Raw genomic sequence first — 25,100 nt, 5'->3', positions numbered from 1 at the left:
CAGTGCTGTTATAAATGGCACTATTCAATACTTGATTAGTATCTACAACTCCTATTACATTACAGTATTCATGATAATATATATATGTCTAAGCTAATTCTTCAAACAATTTGCAGTGTTTTGGCAACTAAAGTTTGCTCTGGTGCTCAGAATTATTTTATTTCTATCTGACAGAATTTAATCTTTTCACTAAAAACTGAAACTGAGACTGCACACATAAACCACTGAAAAATGTTACCATTCACAATGCCAGGTGTAATTAGCACTTCATTAACTCACCCCTTTATCTCCTCTTGTTTTGGAATTGAATTTCACTGTCTTTAAACGGGCTCGTTCTTTTTTCTCAACTCTACCACAAAAACACACACAAAAATGGTAAATCAGCAAAATTCCAGAACTTCAAGTTACTACTCGTTACAAAGTAAGCATATAGGTGTACCTTTTCTAGTACAGATTTTTATCGCTGATGACACCACCAGAAAATGGAAGCCTGCTAATGGCAAACTGTATTGGACAAGTAGGGTATTATTGCTCAAATGATGAGCTGTGAGGGTACTGGAGTATTTTGCGATGATATAGGTTCAATAAATTCGGAGGGCACAAAGAGAAAACATGACACAATAAGTGAACAGCCTCAATTATGAGTCAACAGCAGATATTAAGATTCAGACCACCTCACCTCTTACTTGTGTCTCTGATACACCAACAAACACCTTGTCTCTGTTTACTCTGGCCACCAAAGAAAGGCTTGCCAGTTTTCCAGGTTTTGGGTAGAAAGAATTCACGACAGTGTCATGATTCGAATAAAACTCACTTTGCACGTTTTCATATATAAATGGTGTAATGTTATTAAACCTACATGTAATATTATTAAACCCATAACTTGCTTACAGTGAGAACAGAGAAATGGACTTGGACAACCTTTATCAACTTAGCACACAACTCCTAAGACTAAACAGGATTTTAACAAACTTCCCACTGAGTTTGTCAGAATCCCACTTCAGATTATTTAAAAAAAAAAAAAAGCCAAACAAGTGGCTGATGTGGTACAGAATTAACAACAATGAGCAAAGTATATGCAACATATGTACTACTCATATCAGACGTTTCATAGCAGACATCTCAAGTCAATAAAATATGACATACCTGCGTTTGCTTGGGATAACTCCAATTTCATCGCTTTCTCCATCTGGAGTTACCTGCCGTGCTTGCCACCATTCATCATCAGAAGCATTGATGACATGGAGAATATCACCAAATTTGAAGTTCAATCCTTGACTTGGAAGGCCGCTATCTTTAGTCTTGTCATAATCAAAAAGAGCTCTATATTGAAAAGAAAAAATTAATCATAGAAAAGGCAAGAAAAAACAGGGGAGTATGAATAGCACAAAATATTAAGCAAGCTGCCTGTGTTGTTCATAAAGGATTGCATCAGTCTGACAGGTGCTTAAAACAGGAACACTGAATGCACTCTGTCTCATACACACACAGAGAATATGCAGTATAGTATCCACACACACTTGTAAATTTTAATGAATGAGAATAAACTTCATCCAGAGCGAAACTCTGTAAAAGGAAAACTCTTTCTAAGAGGTCCACAGAAGATGCTTCCTGCAATTTAGTAAGTACTTCGCATAGCGCAAGTTACATGTCGGCCTAGGATAAGAGGAGGCAAGCAAACGTTTGAAGCATAACTTCACTTGCAAGCCTACAGAAACTGTAGTTAAGTTGCATGTTTCATGAGTGCTTATGCTTCAAAGCAAAAAATTTAATGGCTAACAGCACCAAATTTTCCAGAATGTCTTTTAACCTGGCCACGCTCATTACTTTCAATATCATAGGCTGTTTATCAAGTTTTACTGCAGCATTTCTTCTTCTAGGGTATTCTTGCTGAACAAAGCAATCAGGAATTCCTGCAGTAAAAGCATCTCCATGTCTTCTTTCACGAAACATGAATTAATCTTACCACTTCAGAAGGAATGAAGGTCAGCTAAAGGAGGTTCTCTTTTCCTCCCTGAGTATTTGGGAAAGCTGTTTGAAATGAGATGTTTGAACTATCAGAATAACATAGGGGTGCCCAATTAAGCTCCTCCTGCAGGCAAGTACACTTTTCAGGCCTGGTGCTAATGCCAGTTCTCATTTTTCAATGGATTTAGTTAAAATTTCCTAATGATTTCAAAACTGTAACATTTCTTCCACTTGGAGATGTAACCATTTTCTGCTCTGATTCACGCAGAAATCAGCACCATTGTTTGACTTTGTAATGTATCACGCTGGTCAGAAAAATGCATTTTCAATTTTGAATTCTATGCACATTGCACAGACTGAGATTTGGCATACAAGATGAGATAAAACATGGAATAAATTTACTCCCTTTCAACATATTATCATAGAAACTTGACACCATGGAAGTATCTCACTTTTTCACATGTGCTTTTTGAATCTGCAGATGAAGGAGAGCATATAGATATAGCTCAGATGCAAAGACAGAAACATCGTATGTGAGAATCTCTCCCCTCCTAGAATAAAGATCAAAAGAAACGTAAAGCAAAAGTAAGAGAAGGCCATTAAATCAGTACATCTTAATTAGTCGGGGGAGAAAGAGTGAATTAGATGTGCAAATGAAGAGTTAGCTGCTGCTAAATTACTATATTTGTATTGCCCTCCAGGGACTGTTTGTTATATTGCTATTCTTCATATATTGATATACATACAATTAAGAAGAAAAATCTGCCATTTTACTTCGAGCTGTATTTTCAGGCAAACACAATTGTCTTTTCCTTAATATTACATAACACCCCCAAAATGCTCCTTACAGGCAGACTATTCATAAAGTTACCAAGTTTCAGTTACAGGGACACAATGATGTATCTGATTTTATTTGTTATTTTGTTACCATGATTTTGAGAGATCACCAGAGATCATTGTTTTTAGAGTATTTTTTATTCGAGATAGATTTTCTACAATTGTGGTTGAATTCCTATAAACATTTTACTGTTGCATTTAGCATTCAATTCAGCATTACGTTATATAACTGGAATCCCTCAAGGCATATCCAAAACCAAATATTACATAAAAAAAATAGCTTCAGTTACTAAAACTGTCTTTGCATTGGTACAATTAAAAGTACAGAATGATCACATCAAAGTGACTTATAATAAGGAATAAGCTGGATAACTAACACGTTGGGTCCTGCACTTGGGTCAAAACAGCCCCATGCAATGCTACAGGCCTGGGGAAGAGTGGCTGGAAAGTGCCTGGAGGAAAAGGACCTGGGGGTGTTGGTCAATGGCCGGCTAAGTATGAGCCAGCAGTGTGGCCAGGGCAGCCAACAGCATCCTGGCTTGTATCAGAAATAGCGTGGCCAGCAGGACGAGGGAAGTGATTGTCCCCCTGTACTCGGCACTGGTGAGGCTGCACCTTGGATACTATGCTTAGTTCTGGGCCCCTCAATACAAGACAGACATTGAGGTGCTGGAAAGAGTCCAAAGAAGGGCAACAAAGCTGGTGAAGGGTCTAGAGCACAAGTCTTATGAGGAGCGGCTGAGGGAACTGAGGTACTTTAGTCTGGAGAAAAGGAGGCTCAGGGGAGACCTTATCACTCTCTACAGCTACCTGAAAGGAGGTTATAGTAAGGTAGGTGTCAGTCTCTTCTCCCAAGTAACAAACGATAGGACAAGAGGACGCGGTCCCAAGTTGCGCCAGGGGAGGTTTAGACTGGATATCGGGAAACATTTCTTCACTGAAAGGGTTGTCAAGCATTGGAACAGGCTGCCCAGGGAACTGGTAGAGTCACCATCCCTGGAGGTATTTAAAAGACATGTAGATGTGGTGCTCAGAGACGTAGTTTAGTGGTGGACTTGGCAGTGCAAGATCAGTGGTTGGACTTGATGGTCTTAAAGGTCCTTTCCAATAAAAATGATTCTATGATTCTATATTCTGTCAGTATCTAGCAATATGTGAAAATATTCATAAAACTTATTTCAGTGAGGTCAAAATTGCACCAGAAACCAGACAGAACAGATGTGAACCCTTCCTGTGACATATCAAGTTGCCTACTAGTCTTTGACATCTTTTGGTGTGATTACAAGAGTAGATCTCAAAAGCCCTAGCAGCACCCTCTGTTAAGAGATGTGGGTGGAAAAGTACTTTTCCTGAGGAATTTTTGCATTTTAGATTTTTGTTCTGACTTATAAGAAACCTGATTACCAAGTCTCAAAAACCTTTCTTGGAAAGGGAATCAACAGTCTCCACGAGGCTTCTGCCAACAACCTGGAGAAGGCTGCATTTTCTGCAGCTGGCAGAGTCAAAAGCTCAATCTCAATCATTTACGGAGAACAACTCCATCAGTGGAATAAAAGCTACATAAACACAAAATGCTTGTCAGTGGCTTAAAATACCACACCAATGTGTGAACACGAGCATAAGCTGTTTAGAACCTCATCAGGCTATAGCTAACCAAGGAAAATAAAAGCATTTAGAATTATTTAGGCTTAGTTATATGATGAGGACTAAAAAACAAAAAATCTTGGGATTATGGAAAGGAAGAAGATCTCACCACAATATCCATATGTACACCTACCTGTGGAAATTCTAAGACAAGGATAACTGATATAAGCACTTATCCTTAGTATTTCAGGCATTTATCCTTAGAGATTTAAATTTTGCCCCCCAGAAATATTTAAGGCAGACCAAGTACAAAAAAAAGAACAAGATCAGCTCTGCAAAAACAGAATCCAGATAAAGCTACTAAAATAATAGGTCAAAACATAAGGGCTACATGTTACAGTCAATCTAAACAGAAGCCCTGTATGAGTAATTCGCTACATTTGTTTAAAAGCCTTCAGAAATAGCTTGCAAAGGACTGAGACTTTTCTGAGCATAGGTGCAATTACTCAGGTAACTGCCTTGCGTAAGACTTGCTTCCTTTCCCATACCACAATAGACACAGTACCATGAACAAAACAGTATCTGCTTTGAATGGGAAAAGTCAACAGCACCTGAGCCTCGGATTTTAGCAGGTAAGCTAGTGAGGTCCTATAACATTTTAAACCAACTTTAACCCAAGCACCAGCACTACTGAACTCTTACCTGCTCTACTAAAATGTTCTGTCCCCTGCCAAGAGGCTACTGGTGACCCTTATTCAAGCCAGAGATGAGCTGGTTCAAGGAACTCAAAAATCAATTTATTTAAAAAAAAATGCAAATCTTTTACCCACATTCCATACTTGAAACGTTATGCTCCAGCAGTATATGTTAACTGATGTAGGAGTTAGTTGGCATATTAATAAGCTTCACCTTGCCACAATTTCCCAGTGAAACCACCTATTTTCTTAACTGCTTCATGCTCTTTTATATTTCCACTTCCTTTTAGTCTCCTTTATGCATAATTCTACATAAATAAATTAATGAAGAATATTCAGTTCATTTGCTTTGATGCATTTGCTCTCTTCGTTAGCATGGAAAATATTCTATAACAAATTGCATTGGATATAGAAATACGATTTCTTAATACAAGCTGAGAATACAATTAAAGTAAGCAGGATGGAAATCTGTCAAAGCTTAAGTAAAGGGAGACTATAAATTTGAACTCAAGAACTGAACAAGAAGAATATGAAGACTACTGCCACAAAACCACAAACTGAATCAAGCAAGTTGTTAAGACTTCACAAACACTGACTTAAAGAATAAATACATGTGTTTGCTGAAGGACTACCATCTCTCTGAGAGGCAGGACAAAATGAGTAATAGCACCACTCTTCGAAGTTCATACAGGGTTCTCAAGGCTGCTACTTCTTTTTCAGCTATATTACATTAACCGATCTAAATTAAGCTTTATTGTAAATGTATTTTGCATATAAATATCAATTTGTTAAGTTCAATAATGAGTAAATTGTATAAAAATGCAAATACAGAAATACTAAGTCTACAGAAAAGCAGAAAAGCACGCAAGCAACACTGTGAGAAAGATGATTACCTGACATACAGGGATCTCTTCTGGCTGGTTCGCAAAGATCCTGATCCTGAACTAATGCTACTGTTCATCATCTGTTCCCGTAAATCATGTATTTTAGCTTCAAAACGACTGTATTCTGTAAGAAAGGGAGGCACTGCAATTAACTTCCTCTGAACTTCACCAATTAAACTACTCACAAAAATGCTGAAAATCTCAGAGAATAAGCATTTGTTACAGCTTTTTAAATACAAGAAAAAAAAACTCTCAAGCCCCACCACTTTTATTAAGCGCTATGCTTTGTAATTAAAAGCTATGTGAAGTTTTACATTTATCAATATTAACTGAAATAAAATTTTAAATAATTGTGATTAGACAAAGCTAATAAACAGAAGCAAATATTCATTATACTTTAAAATTTCATGTTTTTAATCTATAGTTCACAGTAACTATTTGGTTCCTAATTAAAACAAGCATTTCTACTAACAATTATCATTTGTATAGTAATAAAAAGACTGATACAGACAAGTTTTAACCCGTGACAAAAAGAAAACTTCAGAACATACATCTGAAATACATATATTTATAATCAAGAACTATGTATTTTAAATGTTAGGAAATAGGAATAAAAAGTGTCTGGAAAACCAATATTGAACAGATACTTTAAAATCACTAGACTTAAATCAGATAAAGAATTTAGCACTATGAGGTGGGAAATATACGAAACATTTTCTGAATAAGACGATATTCCCATGGGAGCTCAGGAAAGAAAAAAAAAAATCTCCAGAATTCTGGCATGAATCTCAATCCACTTGTAAATAGCATTAGGGATTCAAACTCCCTCTACAGAATTATGTACAATGTTAATCCTGGAAAAACGGATTGTGTTCTTAAGCAACACTGTGTAGTAAACCTAAGCTAAATGCATCTGATTTCAGCTACAAAGGCAGGTAGTAAAATAGTAATAGCTTCTTCAGGACAAACATTTCCTGAAGTGAGGTACTTACATGCTGTCAGCATAAAATATCAACTCAAAACAAGTAAGTTTTTCCTTCAGTTGAATAGTTTGGACTTCAGGATCAACAGATCCACTTGTAAAACCTTTCTAGTTAAAGGAAAGGTTCTGCAGCCACCACCTTCTCCAGGAGACCATGTGATGCCAGATTATAACAAGTCAACACTGGGAGAGCCAGGGTGTGTGCAGCAGGCAGCTGCTGAACTGGGTAACGTGTTGCTCTTCCTAGCTGCACCCTTATTCCCTGCAGGCATCAAATTTACTCAGGAAATGCAAGGTTGATAAAGAGAGCTCTAAAATGCAAAAATCTTGAGGAAATCTCTAAAGCAAGGTTCCTTCAACAGTCATCTAAATACTATGAATGTTTTATCATATTACATTCCGTAGCACTTTCTCCCCAAACACTCACCAGACAGTGAGCACCAAGGCTTATAGACAAATCAGAAAAGAAGAAAAAAAATATTAAGTTACAGAATAATATTCTGTGAACCAGTTTCTGGTATATCACTTCATTCATCAAGGTAACTACAAATCAGATGCTCTAGCAATAGCAACTATAATTAATCCTATCCATATTATGACAACATGAACAGTCTCTCTTAAATAACCCTGACTTTTATCCTTTAAAACCAAAAGCTACTAGTTTTTAAACAGCATCAAGTGCTTTTTTACAAATAAAGTACAGATCAAATAATTTACCAGCACTAAATCAGACTGATGAGGTTGTTTGACAAGAGAAACAAAAACATTATTTCCACCACTGCCAATGCTATCACTAGTAGCAAAATGATTTAAGATAACAGGATGGTAACCTAAGAGGAATGTAAGAAAATTACATTTTTTAGAAAGCAATATCCCTTAGGGGAAGGACCCAGATGCAGAGAGAGAAGAATCTGCTCCTGCTGTGCTACTGCTGCACTGCATGGCCTTGGGTCTCATTTCACTCATTTATACCTGAGAAATGATCTTTTAAGCCTCTCACCTGTTTCGTGGGTGTTTTGGAAGATTAAAGTTCTAAACTTCAAACATACTGCAAGAATGGTAGCTGAGATTTCTGACATGAGATTTTTTTATGTCCCCTGTGTGAAAGGAAAGCATGGAAAAGACCAGATAATCCAAGCATTTTCTTGTGCTACAGCCTGTTCAGTATTGAAAATATCTACAGTTCTTTGCAAAAGCTACTGGAAAAGACTACAAATTTCTGTTAAGAAAGTATCATGTGTCACCTGTTGGAAGAATCAGGTTTCCTCCTATGTAGCATGTAGTATGTGAGAGAGTTAACAGGGGAGGCTATTCCTTACTATCGCCTAACTTTACTTTATCCTATGTATCATCTTCAGATTGCTGATCTTGAAGTTTTCTGAAGTAATTTAATTTTTCTCATCAGAACTCCTGGGAAGTAAGTGCTGAATGAGTGACAGGGACATCTGTAGGAGTAAGGAGAATAATTTCTGCATAGAGGCTCCTGCCATACCAATAAAGCAAAAAAGGAAACTAATGGGCTGGGACTGAGAAGGCTCTGTGTTCAAAAAGAAGGGGTGCCAAGAGATGTCATATTTAGGAAAAGCTTAAACACTCTGCAGATGGAATCTGGTGAGCTCCTTTGATGTACAACAAGTTAAAAATTTGAGTTACGTTCCTTTTACAGAAGGTTTTGGAAGGAACAGGATAGATAGAAATCTCAAAATCATTGAGTTTGGAGCTGAAAAGTAGACAGGATTTTGGTTTTTAAAAAAGAAAGCTTGGTATTAGATGCATTGGTACTGAAACTAACGCTGGCGACAGAAAATAAGGCAACAGAAGGACTCCTGATAGCATCAGCAAAGCAGTATCAGTTTGGTACCCAAAGGATCAGCACCCATTCCCCGTTGACTAATTAGGCTTGGTTCAACTGCAGCATTGTAAAGCAAAGCGTGAGCTCTGATAATCTATCTAGGAGAGGTTATATATTTCTAACTCTATGATTAAGAAGATCTGGATATCAACTGCCTTTAGCACCTTCAATCTCTTATTAAAGTGAAGAACACTGATGCCATCTGGTAGTTTATGAAATGTAGAAAAGTAGTTGCAGGATAACAGTGAGAAGACTGTCCACAGCTGTTCCATCTTATGTGCTCTTCAAGAGGGGAACATCAATAGCCAACAGCTGGTAGCAAGACTGGAGACTCTCATCCAAGATGTGCGTGTATCAAATGTGATCCACACAAATGCAATTTTATTTGATTACAGAAGCAAGTTTTTAGGGATGAGAACTAGGCAAGCACAGAGTGATACCTTTCCAAGTACTCTCCCATTCTCCAGTATTTTCCATGTTTAGAGAATTTCATGGGATGTTTAAATTACCTATTTCACTCAGCTTATCACCACTAAATTCTCCCAGAGAACTGTTTTCTTTACAATTCCATTCTTTATTATGGAGTATGCATAATATCACACATAGAGTGTGTGAGAAAATTGATCATATTTTTCCCCTAAATCACAGTAAACAGCACAATAAACTTCCATATGGCTGTGACAAAGCCATACAATGCACATATAAATATAAAAATTCTTAGAAATTTTATTTTGCCATTTCAACATTCCAGAACTTTGGAGCCAGAACAGGCACAGTGAATAACAGACAAAGAAAGCCGAGTGTCCTTTTTAAGAGGAAATTAAGAGCTTGGCTGAGAAGGAATATGATTGATCTCTGGCCAAATGTGATCGGGATAACCAAACAGAAAGGACATAAGCTATTTAAATGAGAAAGCAAAATTGACTTTAACCCAAATGGAGTAGGCTGGTCATAGGAACTCCATCTACAAACATGTTTTCAACTTCCACAGCCATCAAAACACTGAGATTCTGAAATAGTATTTTAATAAGAACTATGGTGGCACAAGAAACACCCCACACACAAAATGAAATTAAAAAAAACAAAACAAGACAAAACCACACAATCTAAACCCTCAATCCTTTCAGGGAAGAACGTGACCAGGATCTGAAACCTGATATATATGCAACAGCAGTGAATGTGACTTAACTAAGGATCTCTTCTAATGTTCTGCATTTCAGGAAAGCTGCTGATGCTGTACATCAAATAAAGGGCAACAGGCAGCAAGACTAACATGAAATGCAATAAAATGACAACGTAAGAATAACAGTATCTCTTCTTGGCTAGAATTTTCTCCATGTTTCCAATAAGTTTAGGGGCAGGGAGGGAGGAATACCTGCTATCGTTAACATAGAGCTCGAGAAAGTGCAAGCATCTGCTGCTTCAGTTCATGGCATTTATCCAACAGTACCCCATCACCAAAGAAAGAAACCCTAAAGCCTACTCTGGTTTATACATAATCAGTTGTTAAGAACATTGGATGGATACATCTGGGCTCAAGTTTAAACTTCAAAATTATACTGGATAAGCAGATGGTACAAAACTGGAATAAATCTGCTCTATTTCATGTCTGCATGTATTGCACAGCAACGAACAGAAAGGTGTGGGGGTGAGGGAGAGGGGAGAGATTAGGAAATCCTGGAAGATTCCTCTGCTCCTGAGCTCCTAGAATGATTTTACCTAGAAAATGGTAATGTTTTCAATGTTAATGTTTACTTTAACAGAAATCAAAACTTCAGAGAAAGGGTCTGAGCAGTGAAACTCTCCTGGACTGCCTATCTGGTGGGCAACAAGAGGACAGTGATAAACAGGGGTACATGGTGAATAGTCTATACAGGCAGGGGAAGAGCAAAAAGAGGCTGCAATGAAAATTAATTTGGTCTGGAACACATGTTCTAGCAAATGGGGAAAAGAGCAGAAGACTACGACAAGGGATGGAAAATTCAGCAAACAGCACAGAAGGAAAAGCAACTCGTGGAACCATGGATGTGTGCCCAGGGAACAGATGGCAGCACAGCACTGAGAGGCAGGGATTCTTAAGTATACTGAACCCATGAAGAGCTGAAAAAGTTCAACTTAATTAAAAAAGAATGCCCCTTGCTTCTCTCTTCCCATTTGTCTGTGGAAAGCCTTCCTTTAGCAGGAGCCATTGGATTTGTCAAAGCAGGACTCTTGTGCTGACAACTTTATATAACTACTGATTTATAATCTTTTCTCCGCTCTCAGAATACTCAATTTTCCTTTTCATGGTGCCTCCAAACAAACTGCGAAATGGAGCCTGGTAGTAAGTTAGGATGGCCACCATCACACTGATCTTGTATTGACCTTCCATTTGTTTTCAGTTCTAAGCTTGTGAGGCACAACTGCCACAGCCTATAGATGACTGAAGTTGTATTTATGAGTTCTAATCATGCACTACTACCATCCCTTGATTATCTATACTGGTATTTGATAAATTCACAGGTACCATTCATATTTTGCACATCTTTTCTTGTTACAGGCAATAGTATAAATTTCAGTTGGTAGAGGAGGTTGTGGAGTATAGCATGTTTGGTACAACCACACAAAAACACTAGCAAAGAGGTTACCTATGAAAATGCATGGACCAAAATAAAACCCCATCATAAATCATTTTTGAGGAGATATTATTTTGCTTCAATGCTTGTCGTTTTATATTAACATGACCTGAGAGAGACCACAATGCATTCCACATGCTATTGATGGTTTTCATGCACTCTCGTGTAATGAGCTTGTACCTCATTAACCACTTGAAAGACTAGGCCACGGAATTTCAAAACGGATTAGAAAAACTGCATTTGTATTTCATTAAGAACTCCTCCTGCAGAGCCTGCACAACTCGGAAAGAGGCTAGGTCTAGTCACTGCTGAAATGCATTCACCAAAAATGTTGCTGAAGGTCTACCACACATTCACAACCTGTAAAAGGCTGAACTGTTCTTAAAGAAAGACAATTTTATTTATTATATTAAAGAGCAGAAGTGAGGTTTTAAAGGATTAAAACATGTGTAAGCCACCTTATAGCATCTATCAGGACTATATATAGCAGAATCCTGCTTCTAATCTTAATGGGCCTGATTTTAAAGGTACTTTAACTGACTAATCTGGATTACTTGCAAATGAGTAGAATCAGGTACAAACCAAGCAGAAACAAAAGTCTGGAAGACTAGAAACCACATACCTCAAAACAGGGTAAACTTTTTCTAAAATTTTTTTTAAGAATTTTTCATTTTATGAAATTGGGATGTACTGATCCTTTAAACCACCTTTGGTCAAGACGATACATGTTCCCAGCTAGAAAGCAAGGGAAGCTCATCCTCTTGATGCAAAACAAATACTGAAAACTAAGTTTTGCAAAAGCGTTATTGGCTTCGTGCTACTCCAGCTGGACTTTTACAAATAAAAGATTGACAATATATTTCGAGACAAATCCTCAGAAAATAATCTTAGCTTACACACATGAAAGAGCTACCATTTCCCAGAGCTTTGTTATTCTGTTTTAAATTCCACTAGAAAACAGTGCATAGATGAAGTGTCACAAACAGAAAAATTGGCCAAATACTGGCCATTGAATGGTAAGCTCTAACAAAGCTTTCCCCCCCACCTTTTTTTCTTTTGACTCATTTGTTTTAAAGACAAGAGAGAATGAAAACCACAAAGTTGCCATACTTGGATCTTATTTTCAGTAGATGAATACATTCCTTCAAAACAAACAAACAAAAAAAACCAAGATGAAAATCCACCTAAAAATCTGGCTAACAAAGTATGAGGCGTTTTCATTGAACCATGAATCTTGAATACATTTTGCAATGGAGAATCACTTATTTCCTTTAATAAAGCTGAAAGAAAAATGTGTGTTAACTACCTATATGAACAATATAAGTTCAGAAGCAGAGGTTTTACAAAAAATACCTTAAAATCTTCTCTTGAGGTTTTGGCTCCACCTTCTCCTAATCTTACACTCATCCACCCAGTCACCTAAGAACATGGAGCTAATCTGATCACATAACCATCTTACTACTTTTTCAGAAAAGAAGTGGATATATAGAGACAGACTCGATCAGCTGAATTATAGAGAGAGACCAATGTAGAGTCTAAATTCTAAATAACAGGCAGCTGATAACTCACAGGAAAAGACTGCTGTACTAGTTAAAATTATAATTTTTTTTTTTGTATATCAGGTGGATCCTTGAGAAACAAGAAATGTTTAATCCACAAAATTACTTTCTATCCAATTTCAACCAAATATATTTTCATATTTTAATGTATTTGGCTATTTTTCGTATTTATAAACACTTAAATGCACTCAAGTTACAATACAGTTATTGTAGCCTACTGGCACCCCATACCTTTTCAGAATGGCAAAATCTAATCTTCCAGAAATTCTGAATTTTGAGATAACACTGTTATGTCATCCTCAAAACACATAAGAATGTTTCAGATGACCTTTTAATTTGAACGGACACAACAATGGAAATGTCAATGTGAAATGAGGGGAGAGACCTCCAAGGGCTATACAACTCTGGACAGTCCTATACTTGCCCCTTGCTGCTCCTGTCCTCACTACATTCCCTTCAAGCACTGAGACTCTCATGTTCCTATGACCCCGCTACATAGCATGAATCAAAATTCTGACCATCTCTGAATCCCCACTCCCAGGAGATACACATATATCCAAATTGCCTAGAGCTTCCTTTTCCACACTAATATCACAATTTTTCCTTGCCACGTTACACCTGTAGAAAACACAAAAGAAGGGAGATGGCAGTGTGGCACTGAGGTGTCTCTGCAGATCCAGGGAGCAACAGGAAAATGAAACGGCTCAGAAACCTCTACAAATGAAAATGGCTTATCAAAATGCTTTTGTGTACTGGAGCAACATCACCTTCTTTGAAACTGCTGCAGGTCATGGTTCTTTGTTTCCAGTGGAACTTACAGTAAAGCAAAATCCCTTTTTCTTCATGAATGAAATTTGTAGTACAAGTGGGGGAATAAGGAAAAGCTTCCAAATGAAGAGGAAAATGAGAATGGCATCCTGACTTCCCTACCACTTCTACAGGATAATTCCTATTTCCCAAACTTCTGCTCTTCTCCTACCATGGACTCCTCTGCAGCATCCAGCCCCAGCAGGTTCAGTCCCAGTGATCTCTGCAACTACGGAGATTTTGTATACACACACGTGTGTGTGTGTATGTACCACAAAAGTATGTACAAGTACAACCCACTAGGCGACTCAGCATTTTACAACAATAGCTCGTAGGTAAGTTGCAAGATAAAGCATGGACTCTACAAGGAGAAAGCAGAAGTCAACCAACTACAACTGCAGCAGTATAGAAGTGGTGCCTGATGCACGAGTCACTTTTGTAAACAGGAGAATACCTTCACATTCCCTATTTGGCTTTTAGCAATCCCAAAGAGTGCTGGTAAGTTACTGAAATTTGATTCAGTATAGTAGGAAAATTTTGTAAGACATCTCTCAAATTTATGGAACACTGCTGAAAACTAAATGAATGCCCAGAAGGATATTTTAAGAATGAGGTTACATCTGTTTTCACCCGATTCTATAACCAAGGAACATTTTGGAGATTTAAGGGGAAAAAAAAAGTCAGCAGTTATGTAATTTGAACTGAGATATAATAAAAGCAGTATCATTCAGCCATATTAGCCTACCCAAGTCCAATAACTAGTGTTTGATAAACCATGTTGTCTAACTGAATTTGAAGAGACAGATATGGAAAATTCAACCCTTTCCATGATAGGGTTTTTCCAAATACTATTTTTTCTACAGCCCACTCAGGCTTTTCTGTGAGAGAACTGCTTGCAAAAATCCTCTTTTCCCAGAAATCTGAGGAGAAAGACAAATGGGGAACTTCTGATAGAGCTAATGTGGTAGGATGTAAAAACATAAATTAGCATTCCCCGCCACATCTATGAACATACAAACTGTCATATACAATTACAGGGAGTGAAGTGAGCTGGTCCCAAGTGTCTTCCAAATGCTCCTATCATACTGAATCTATTTACCCAGTTATAATGAGCCCTGATGGATGTGTACAATCTCCTTGATCTGTCCTAGCTGTCAGCATCTTTTACAAAATCCTGCTGGATTTATAAATATAAATAAAATACATAAGCAATACAAGCAGTTATAACTGATGCTCTTCATCTTTACAAAGATATTTGAGAAACACCACTGATGAACAATAATTTTATGAACTCTTCATTTTAATACTTGTTAACCTTTTTTGGAATGGCATAAACAAAAAGTGGAGATAATTATATACGCATATATGTACACACACACACATATATATATATAAAATTTCACAACTTAAATGAATCAAGTGAGGGGAAAAGAACACCATCTGCAGCTATAATTTAGGAAATCTGAAGATGATCAAAGAACACACGCACTTTTATCAAGTACACTCAATCACATGGATAATATATTCTATTTGGAAAGTTAAATCTCAGACTGCTTTCCTATGATAATAAACAAACAGTAACCTTTAAGGAAATATTCTCTTTACTAATCTCTAAAATATGAACAGTGAGTATCTGATTCAACTTACCTCTCACACCAGACCTGAAAGAAGCTGATAGCTGGAGTTCCATTCAACCTCTTTTATGAGGAGTAAGAAAAAGGCAAGCAGAGATGTCTAAGTCAGACATTAGTAACCTGAGCTCTCTGAGGTAGGTTGGCCACGTGTCAGTTCATACTTTGCCTCCAAACTACAATGGATCTCAGTCTCCTAGTTACACTTTTCCTTCACGATATACTTCAAAAGAGTAGAGTAAGCCCTAACATGCTTCCAACACCTTCACTCCAAATGCAGATTTTAAGCACTATTTCAGAAAGAAAGATGGTCATGAAGACCAAACATCTTAGAAAAAAAATCCTTTCTTTGAATAATGTGTCAGATGTCTGCCCATAATCTAGGATAATTCAAGTAACATCTCCACATGCATCCTCTCAAATGGGCCCTATAATTCTTTGAGAATTGCATTTTCAGTACAGCTCAACTGCATGCAGTCTTATTCTGAATGCTCCAGTAATCATGAAGGAATGAGTACAGCTCTAGGTTTGAAGTCTACAAGTGACAGCCGTTGAGAAATTTGTAAGAGGCAGCGTATGTTGCTCTGGGCAAATCTCTGTGCAGTGACTCAAAATCACATCAGTCAGTCAAGCACCTCAATACATGTTTCAAGAAAATAAGTTATCTACTTGGACAAGCGGTAATGAAGAAAGCTGTTATTTCCAATGCAGAAAGAGCAGGAATCATCCAAAATGCTTAGTTCTCTTATTCTAAAAGGAAAAGAGAGTTCCAGCTTTCAGAGTATGAAGAGGTTCTTTTCTTTTTAAAGCCTGAATCCCAGAAAGGACGGACTGAAAAATTGCTGCTTGTGCATGCAGTCTGGATCATTTTTTGGCAAGGAAAAAAAAAAGTGCTTATGTCCTGGGATATATTCTACCAGAGGAACATTTGTTCTGCTACTAGGAGCCACATCTCAATATATCTTCCTGGCAGAAGAAACAGTGACCAAGAATACCCTCTTTGAACAAAAGAGTGGCCAGATGCTCAAAAGGACAACTCATGGGCAAATAAAAGCATGAATTTTATTTCTCACTAAGGTGAGGGATCCCTGTGCAGGGAGCAAGAAGGTGTAACAATTTGACCCACATGTTACAACACTGAAGAGCTAAGCAGAGGATAGGCCAAATGTGTATCAACAGAAATATTTGACCATTCTGATACAAAGCCAAAGCAAATATTCCAAAACCAATGCTGACCTTACTATTCTTTCTAAAAAGAAGTTTCAGACCAAGCACTGCCAGAAAACAAATCCTGGAACAGAACAATCTACAGATTCAACACGTGAACAGGATGCACACCCTCCCAAGACAATACTGGCATTGACAACATGGGCTGGCTGCAGGGATTTGACCATGAACTAGACACAAACTAATCACTTGGCCTTATTACTGACAGCGTTCCTGGGTCCGTGGAGATCACAGAATCACAGAATGGTTAAGGGTTGGAAGGGACCTCTGGAGATCATCTAGTCCAACCCCCTGCCACATAATATATGATGTGATGCAGGTGGAGGGGGAGGGGAAGGGGAAAGGAATACAAATGCTAATGTTTCAAAGACTTGGGGAGGACAGGATAAGAGAAACGTGACAGAAGAGAAGAAATAAAGAATGAAGCAAAGTGTGCTGCAATCAGCTACCTAAAAATTTCAGATGAAGGCAGCAGCCCTGCTCAATGTCCAGTCCTGATAAACACCTACACTTACCCCTTGCCAGTACTGTTAAAGGAAAGGTTTAAGCAGACAAGTCGCTGCAAGGAAGATTTAGCAATGGGCCATCCAATTTAGAAAATCGGAGAAAGCTGTTGATCATCACAGTTCATAAGAAGACATCAAAAATGTCTTATTATATACATAAACAATAATATATGGGTTTACAGACTCATGGTAAGCATATTATTTTAGACTATTGAATTTTTAAAGTCTCAAATAGACAAAGGCATTTGAAATGTGTCATAGAAACACAAGAGGACAAATATGTGTATTGTGATGAGGCAGTATTATTTGGCTTCTGCAGAACACACAAGGATGGTAAATCAGCATCAGCTGCAGTCTAACCTGGACAAGAAGAAATTGCTGGATAAACACAAATACCAGCTCAGCATAAAACAGAGGAATGAAAACTTGTCTCCTTAGGCAATCTGAATCAACACAACAGAGAAGGAATTAGTCTTTTATCCTCCTACCACTAAGGAATATAAAACCACCATATTAAAGGGTGAAGACAATTGTGAAATACAAAAGTAACAATGTGGTATTTCTACCAAGTTCTGAATGTATAAGACAACCCTTACCTTCTGGACGGTACTGAGCTACGATAGTTACTGCTTGGCCTGCGTTCTTCAGGGCTGCTGCTGCCTGTTCATGGGTTGCTGCTTTTAGATCTACTCCATTTACCTACAAGCAATACAAAAAAGCTCTTTATCAAAATAAATGTTCATGTTTATCCCCACAGAACACAGTTTCCCTGCCATGTGAGTTTTCCCTGTTCCAAACATTACAAGCTAGTTAATACAAGCAAAGATTACTGATCCTTACTGAAAACCAAAGTCAATAAATCCTCTCTCACTTATACCCCTCTGCTAAGAAATACTATAATCTTCATTAATTCATATTCGCTAGGTCAATTTTCTTCTCGTTTAAGACCTTCTTCTTTCTTTTTAGGGGGACACAGAGAACTTTACTTTCTGTGATGGTCCACCTTACCTTTGTACAACAAGGCTTCAGGGACCTCCTTAGCCAAAGCATGCCTACAGACCATTATATTTAACACCCAGTGACAGACCACACCCTCCATGAAATTGTCTAGCCTTATTTTCAATGCAGCAGATTTAAAAATAGTGTCAGAAAAATACTGAAGCAGAAATGCGTGTGTCACATTTCAGACCAAAAGTATTTTTCATAGTTCAAACTAAAATAAAGGTGCACTTTAATATCAGCATTTTAATAACAGCAGAGCCAAAATTATTTTTTCCTCTTAGCTAATAAATTACAACGTAATTGTCAAAAGAAATGATTCTCCTCATCATTTTCACAAAGAAACACACAAAATCTTTATGACCTTCAGCACTAATATAAAAGAACCTCTCAGAGAGGTATGAGATGGATCTGTTTAAGACTAACAAGAAGTCTAGTAGTTACTCCAGGAAGTAAAGCATCCAATTTTAGACACTACTGCCAACTGTCTCCATCTCATTAGAAGGCTTATTTCTGAAGCCTGCATTCTTTTAATTTAGACACACACACCCCTCAGCTACCAGATTAAGAGAAGTGAATGTCTTCACTAAAAAGAATATCTGAGATAGGAAAGTGCTATTTTAATCAGATAAGAAACTGAGGCAGACTAAAGTCCTTAAAGATACTTTGGAAGTATATTGGCACCTGTTCCACTGTCTCAAATTTAGCTCAGTTAACGATATGCTTTGCATATAAATCATATTAACTGGCATTAATATCCAGGGAGGGGAAAGCTTTTGTTGTTGTTTAAATAAAAGAAGCAAGGTATCCTACAGAAATTATGCGGTCTCCTTTCCTAAGCTCTCCACTCAGGTCAGCTGGCCCTCCTGCAAGTATGAAAGAGATGAAAATTCCTTCTCCATCTTCTCCTCCAACAATGTTGAAACCAAGACCTGTTGATCCTCGATGCAGGATGACCTTTCTAGGCTCCCTAAAGGAAAGAAAGGAACACAAAATCTTGGTCACTAGTCATGAGTAAAAGTAAAATAAACAATTAGAAAAGGTAAGTTTTCTGAGAGAAGTAGTGTTGAAAATTTAGGTATCAAAAGTTACACATTTCTTAAGGCAACAACGTCGTGTGTCCCACCCCCTGCCCCCCCAAGCTTAGACTTTCAAGTAATAGCTTCTATTATTTGTATGCCTTCAATCCTGCTTGTTGTTAGGTGACCTGAACAATTCATAGGTATATATGTATTCTGCATTCCTATTATGCTACAATTCTATTCAGCACTAAATGTCATTACTTAAAACTTTCCATGTTGTTCAAAAGCCAGAAATTTAATGAAATATAACAAGGGCAAGTATAGAGTCCTGCATCTGGGCAAGAACAACCCCATGTACCAGTACAAGTTGGGGGCAGACCTGTTGGAGACCAGCGTAGGGGAAAGGGACCCGGGGGTTCTAGTGGACAGCGGGATGACCATGAGCCAGCAGTGTGCCCTTGTGGCCAAGAAGGCCAATGGCATCCTGGGGTGTATTAGAAGGGGTGTGGTTAGTAGGTCGAGAGAGGTTCTCCTCCCCCTCTACTCTGCCCTGGTGAGGCCGCATCTGGAATATCGTGTCCAGTTCTGGACCCCTCAGTTCACGAAGGACAGGGAACTGCTAGAGAGAGTCCAGCACAGAGCCACGAAGATGATTAAGGGAGTGGAACATCTCCCTTCTGAGGAGAGGCTGAGGGAGCTGGGTCTCTTAAGCTTGGAGAAGAGGAGACTGAGGGGTGACCTCATTAATGTTTATAAATATGTAAAGGGCAAGTGTCATGAGGATGGAGCCAGGCTCTTCTCAGTGACATCCCTTGACAGGACAAGGGGCAACGGGTGCAAGATGGAACACAGGAGGTTCCACATAAATATGAGGAAAAACTTCTTTACAATGAGGGTAACTGAACACTGGAACAGGCTGCCCAGAGAGGTTGTGGAGTCTCCTTCTCTGGAGACATTCAAAACCCACCTGGACGCGTTCCTGTGTGACATGATCTAGGTAATCCTGCTCCGGCAGGGGGATTGGACTAGATGATCTTTTGAGGTCTCTTCCAATCCCTAACATTCTGTGATTCTGTGATTCTGTGATTCTGTGATAGCTGACAGTCTTATTCTACCTAATGGTAACAGCAAGCAAAAAAATACTATTTTCCCTTTCTGAGACTTAAAGAACAAGTTCTAATGGAAACACCAATAATGAGAAATATGTCCTTACTGCTTTAATTTATCTCCATTTGGTCAAACAATAAATATAGTAAAGAACAATTCAAGAAATATGCACAAGCCCTTTAAAAAAAAAAAATCAGAATGTATGGCATTCTCAAATACATTTGCAGTTCATTTGCAGCAACTGCAATTGAAAAAGTTTAATCTAAACCAAGTTGTTGCATTCTTTTTATAGGATCCCCTCCTGGCTTGGACAACGAGAGGAAAGAAGAAATACTGATCAAGTTAAGATAAGGCCAGTCAACTTCTAATTTAGAAACACTCCTTTCAAAAACCTACTAATCTGCTACTTGACCCAATAAAAGAAAAGCATAAATGATTTCAGAAGCAGACATTTCTAATAAAGCAGAGCAACTGTGCACGGCATTTGAAAAATCACTAGAGAGCACTACAGAACAACTAATGGACACTCTTAAGTATTTGGAAAGATTAATTATTAATTTATAGGATAAACTTAAGAAGTTGCATTTTTCCAAACCAAACAAAAAATATCATCTAGTCTGATCTTTAAAAATCACTCCCTTTTTGCACTAGCTCTTACATCAACTTAGTGTAAAAGTTTTAAATTTCACCCCCTATCAACTATTATGTTCATCTTTTCAGAGTACTATTTTACTACAAAGAAATGACATTGTGAAAACCTGTGTATATTGCTCTGCATCACACTAATACATTTACAGAAATGCTGCAGTTAGAGAACATAAATACACAGTATCTTAAAATATTACTCAAAATTTATAAACTTCTTTTTGAGATGGAGGGAACAGAAGATGGGAAGGTAATTTAGAGAAAATCACTTAAAAGCCTTCTCTGAATAGCCCTTGCATTTCAGAAGAAATCTAAAAACCTCCCTTTAGAGTAATTTTAAAGGAAAGATATAAAATGGTAAGTTCAGCAATGCTATCAGCAGGACAGAATCACTTTGGCTTTTATGTCCACCCAACCCTAAGTCAAAAATAACTACAAAGACATATCCAAGGCTCTTCTACCTTCCAATACACTACAGTTCATTCTCCACCTTATTATACCACTTATGTTTTAATCCTGGGTAGATCCTGCCTCAGAAACTGAGTGACATTATCCATATCAGATGACAGTGTGACACCGAATTCAGCAACAACACACTGAAAATGGAGTATAACATCCTTACACTTGCAGAACAGAAGGGTAACAAAATTAGAACAGCTTCCCTTTATCAGTGATGATGAACAAAAGATTAATGCAATCTACTGAATCAGTGAAGGAATGAATAGTCTGTTAATGTGAAAGGATTAAGAGCTCCCTAGCCTTTCTGGATTTACTAATCCATCAAAATAAACCCTTCTCTGGGAGGGAAAAAAAAAAAAGAAAGAAAAAACATCATTGGCTTTAAAATAAGAAATAATGTCTAGTCTGCTCATACTACCATCCTAAAAAGCTCACGCAACTCATGGAGCATTTTCACAGGGCATTCTGATTTTAATACTATTCCTGGACTGATAAATCATGTCTATATATATATATATGTGTGTGTGTGTGTGTATATATATGTGTGGATACATACATTTTTAATATATAAAAATATATTTATTTTTCTCCTTGCACCAATGTTTACAAGTGTTAAGAAACTAATTATTTGCATTTATTTGTTGAAATAAAATCTAGTATTCACTAGTATTTTGCTCACAAACACATCTTATGAGCTTCCCTGGTTAACTAATTTGACATGTAGCTTTGTTTATTCATTACCTGGTAATCTCATCATCTCCAAGCATTCCCTTGGGAATTGGTGAGTATCGCCCTGGTGATGCTGGGGGCAAGGACTGTCCCAAGTAGGCAGATGGAGTGATATGGTTATCCACTGGCTGAGAATAAGCTTCAAAGAGGAAAAAAAATAAAATAAGCATTAAGGTAGTAAGGAAAAAGAGCTGGAGGAACCAAAACAAAGTGACCTATTCTAAAAACAAAATGTAATAGTTCAAATGATACGTTATAAATATCATAGTTCTAAAATACTGTGTCACATCTACACATTCCCCAGTCTCCTCACTGTAAGTCAGTAAGCAAATTTTTCAGTTTGATTGCATCTCAAAAAAACCTTTTTTAGAAACAGACACTGTGGATAGCTGAAGCCCATGAGGACAGTCTGGAGATTTATCTGTTTTTGAAGTTGTCTTCAACTTGGCTGAAGTCAATTAAGAATTTCAGTGTCTTAAAAACCACTACGTCAGAGCAACAGTGGAAAATACAACATTTTAATGTTACTCTTCTTCCAAACTGTCAAGCTGCCTACCTCTTTCTTTTTGATGCGGAGCATCCTAGCATCTCAGAACACTCCAGGCCATTCTGATTACCAGGTTGGAAGAGGGAGGGATGTTACATTTCTTAGACACTGAACAAAATCATCTTTAATCGCACAGGTGCTGGTAGTGATGCTGGCATGTGCTCTGCCAACAGCACGCATCAGGAAACAAAGGCAGGATTATACCACCTCCTACTCTTCAAGGTAAGAGGCATCAATTTACTGAGAGGAATAAACAAGCTGGTGCAAAAAATTCCAACTGTACTGCAAGGGTCAGTTGCCTTATTCACAGGTTCATTGATTAAAGCTAGAAAGGAGTATTAAAAGGATTTAGTCTAACCTCCTGCTTAACAGACCATGAATCCTGTGCATGAAATGCACATGTTTTACCTGAACCACAACACACATACTAGAAAAATTTAGTATCTTAATGATTTCAATTGATGGAAAATATTCTACAATTCCAGGAGAGTTGTTCTAACAAATAATTAAAACAGTGCATTACATTTCCAAGTTAGGCACATCAGTTTTAAGTGTCCATTCACCAGACAGTCATACCCACTATCTCCTGTTCCAAAGCATATTCTACAATTGAAAATATTTTTCCTAGTGCAGGTGCTTCAAGCTTTGAGGCTTAAACATGGAGGGTGGAGACACTTCACAGATTCAACATTATTAAAAGTTGCCAGACTCTCTTTGCTCTTATTCACTTGCTGTACGTGATGTGGTGCCTGACCTTTGAAGATTTACATGGAAACATGACACATAGACATGACACAGACTGCAGAAGTGACCTGTATATTCTCCTTTTTTGTTTTTCTTTTTCAACCACTGGCAGAACATTTGGATCACATACAAACTTCATCAAAAGTATATTTACATGAGAGATTTGCTAAATAGCCAACTTTCAAACCACCCAATCTGCACTGGATTGATTCTGTATTATTCTAGATTTCTAGTAAACCTGTGTGCAGTAAATTCCATACGTGGAGTATGTATCACATCAACACTGTCTTATCCTGATCAATGGTCTAATAGAAGAGGTACTGAGCCAGATAGGGAACCACCTTAAAGCCTGGCATACAGCATCTGGTATCATATCTGATTAGTCAGATTGCTTCTTATTCTTTAAAGCTTTATCACAGTATGAGAGTTCTTTCCGTTTCCTAGAATGTGTTTCAGCAAGCATTAAAATCCACTATTAACAGCTTAGGTAGTTTAAAAGCACTAGCTGATAAAGTATTTAAGTGTGTTATTCAGACACACCAGCCCTCAGTGAATTGCATGCTGTGGTCTGGGACGGTGCAGAACTTTTGGAAATTGCAACTCTGGATTCACAAGGGGTTTCAGCAAAAATGAGAATCTGAGTGCGAGAGGTAGCCTGTCCCCTTCTACAACACAGACAAAAGGAAGCATCCTCAAGGTAGCTTCATGAGGTCTACAGTAAAGGGAACACTACTTTTGCTAAAACAAAGTGATCAACGAAAGCATTCATATTTGAGAATTCTCTAATAATTAGGAGTTGTTCAAGACACATGACTCCTAAAAACATTTTTTAGAACAGCTGTAACACACGTACACTGCATCTTCACTCTTCTATTCCCTGCAAGGATTCGAAGACTATATATCCCACTACTTTAATTCTTTCTGTCTGCCCCTGGCACAATATGTAACTCTTACGCACTGGGAACAGATTTGGACAGTTTACTGTCAATTTCAAAATTTGTTTTTTAGACACACTGGAGTTTTGGCAACAGGTTTTCACAATGATTACCAAACCATACAGCAATGTTTACTTTTCAGTGGAAAATAATATATGTATTTTAATACAAAAGTGTACTTCCATGTGACTGTACATATTTTTTGTTTAAAGCAAGTGATACTTTAAAAAATGACTACTGTACATAAATATAGTTATTTTGTTTGTTATTTTGGTAGTGAAAGGAACAGTACATATTACTTCTCCTTTATGATGGGCCTGAAATCCTACGAACCTGGGTAGGAGGATTCTGATGGACAGAAATACAAAGGAGGATTGCAAACACATGTCTCAAAACAGCTGCAGGTGGGGTAGGTAAAGAAGGAAGACCGGTAACTTTCAACACTCACTCACAGTCCAGGTGATTCTAGAAAATATCTCTTTAATATCACTCACCTGGGAAAAGCTCTTCCGAGTTCCTAACCCGAAGCTCCTGAGCCAGGTACTGCTCTGCCCAATGCAGTATCACTTTTGGAGGTCTTATCGGAGATGAGAACAAAGGTGCAAACAAATCTTGAAATGGTGGCCCTGAAAACATCAGCTTCTAAAATACTATGTACAGGATCCACCACTGTTTAGTGTGAATTCCAACTAAGTGAGCAGCTCCTTACCAAAAGTGTAGGCTTTCTAGCTGCAAAGTTACAGTACTCCTTTATAAAGAAGCTACA

General features: G+C 37.7%; 1 protein-coding gene across 6 annotated transcripts in view; it reads right to left on the bottom strand.

Moving 5' to 3' along the window:
- DLG1 (discs large MAGUK scaffold protein 1) overlaps positions 1-25,100 on the bottom strand; it is a 160,795-nt gene that overhangs the window by 22,548 nt on the left and 113,147 nt on the right. For all 6 annotated transcript variants that reach the window (XM_068407156.1, XM_068407159.1, XM_068407161.1 and 3 more), the window contains exons 12-17: positions 22,121-22,247; positions 18,960-19,116; positions 17,744-17,846; positions 5,978-6,092; positions 1,147-1,323; positions 280-349 (exon numbers count right to left, since the gene is read on the bottom strand). In XM_068407156.1, coding sequence (XP_068263257.1) covers positions 280-349; positions 1,147-1,323; positions 5,978-6,092; positions 17,744-17,846; positions 18,960-19,116; positions 22,121-22,247 — 749 coding nt within the window. The remainder of the gene's footprint in view (positions 1-279; positions 350-1,146; positions 1,324-5,977; positions 6,093-17,743; positions 17,847-18,959; positions 19,117-22,120; positions 22,248-25,100) is intronic.

The sequence above is a fragment of the Nyctibius grandis genome, chromosome 8 (assembly GCF_013368605.1).
Source record: "Nyctibius grandis isolate bNycGra1 chromosome 8, bNycGra1.pri, whole genome shotgun sequence".
NCBI lineage: Eukaryota > Metazoa > Chordata > Aves > Nyctibiiformes > Nyctibiidae > Nyctibius > Nyctibius grandis.
This window is presented reverse-complemented; position numbering and strand designations above follow the sequence as displayed.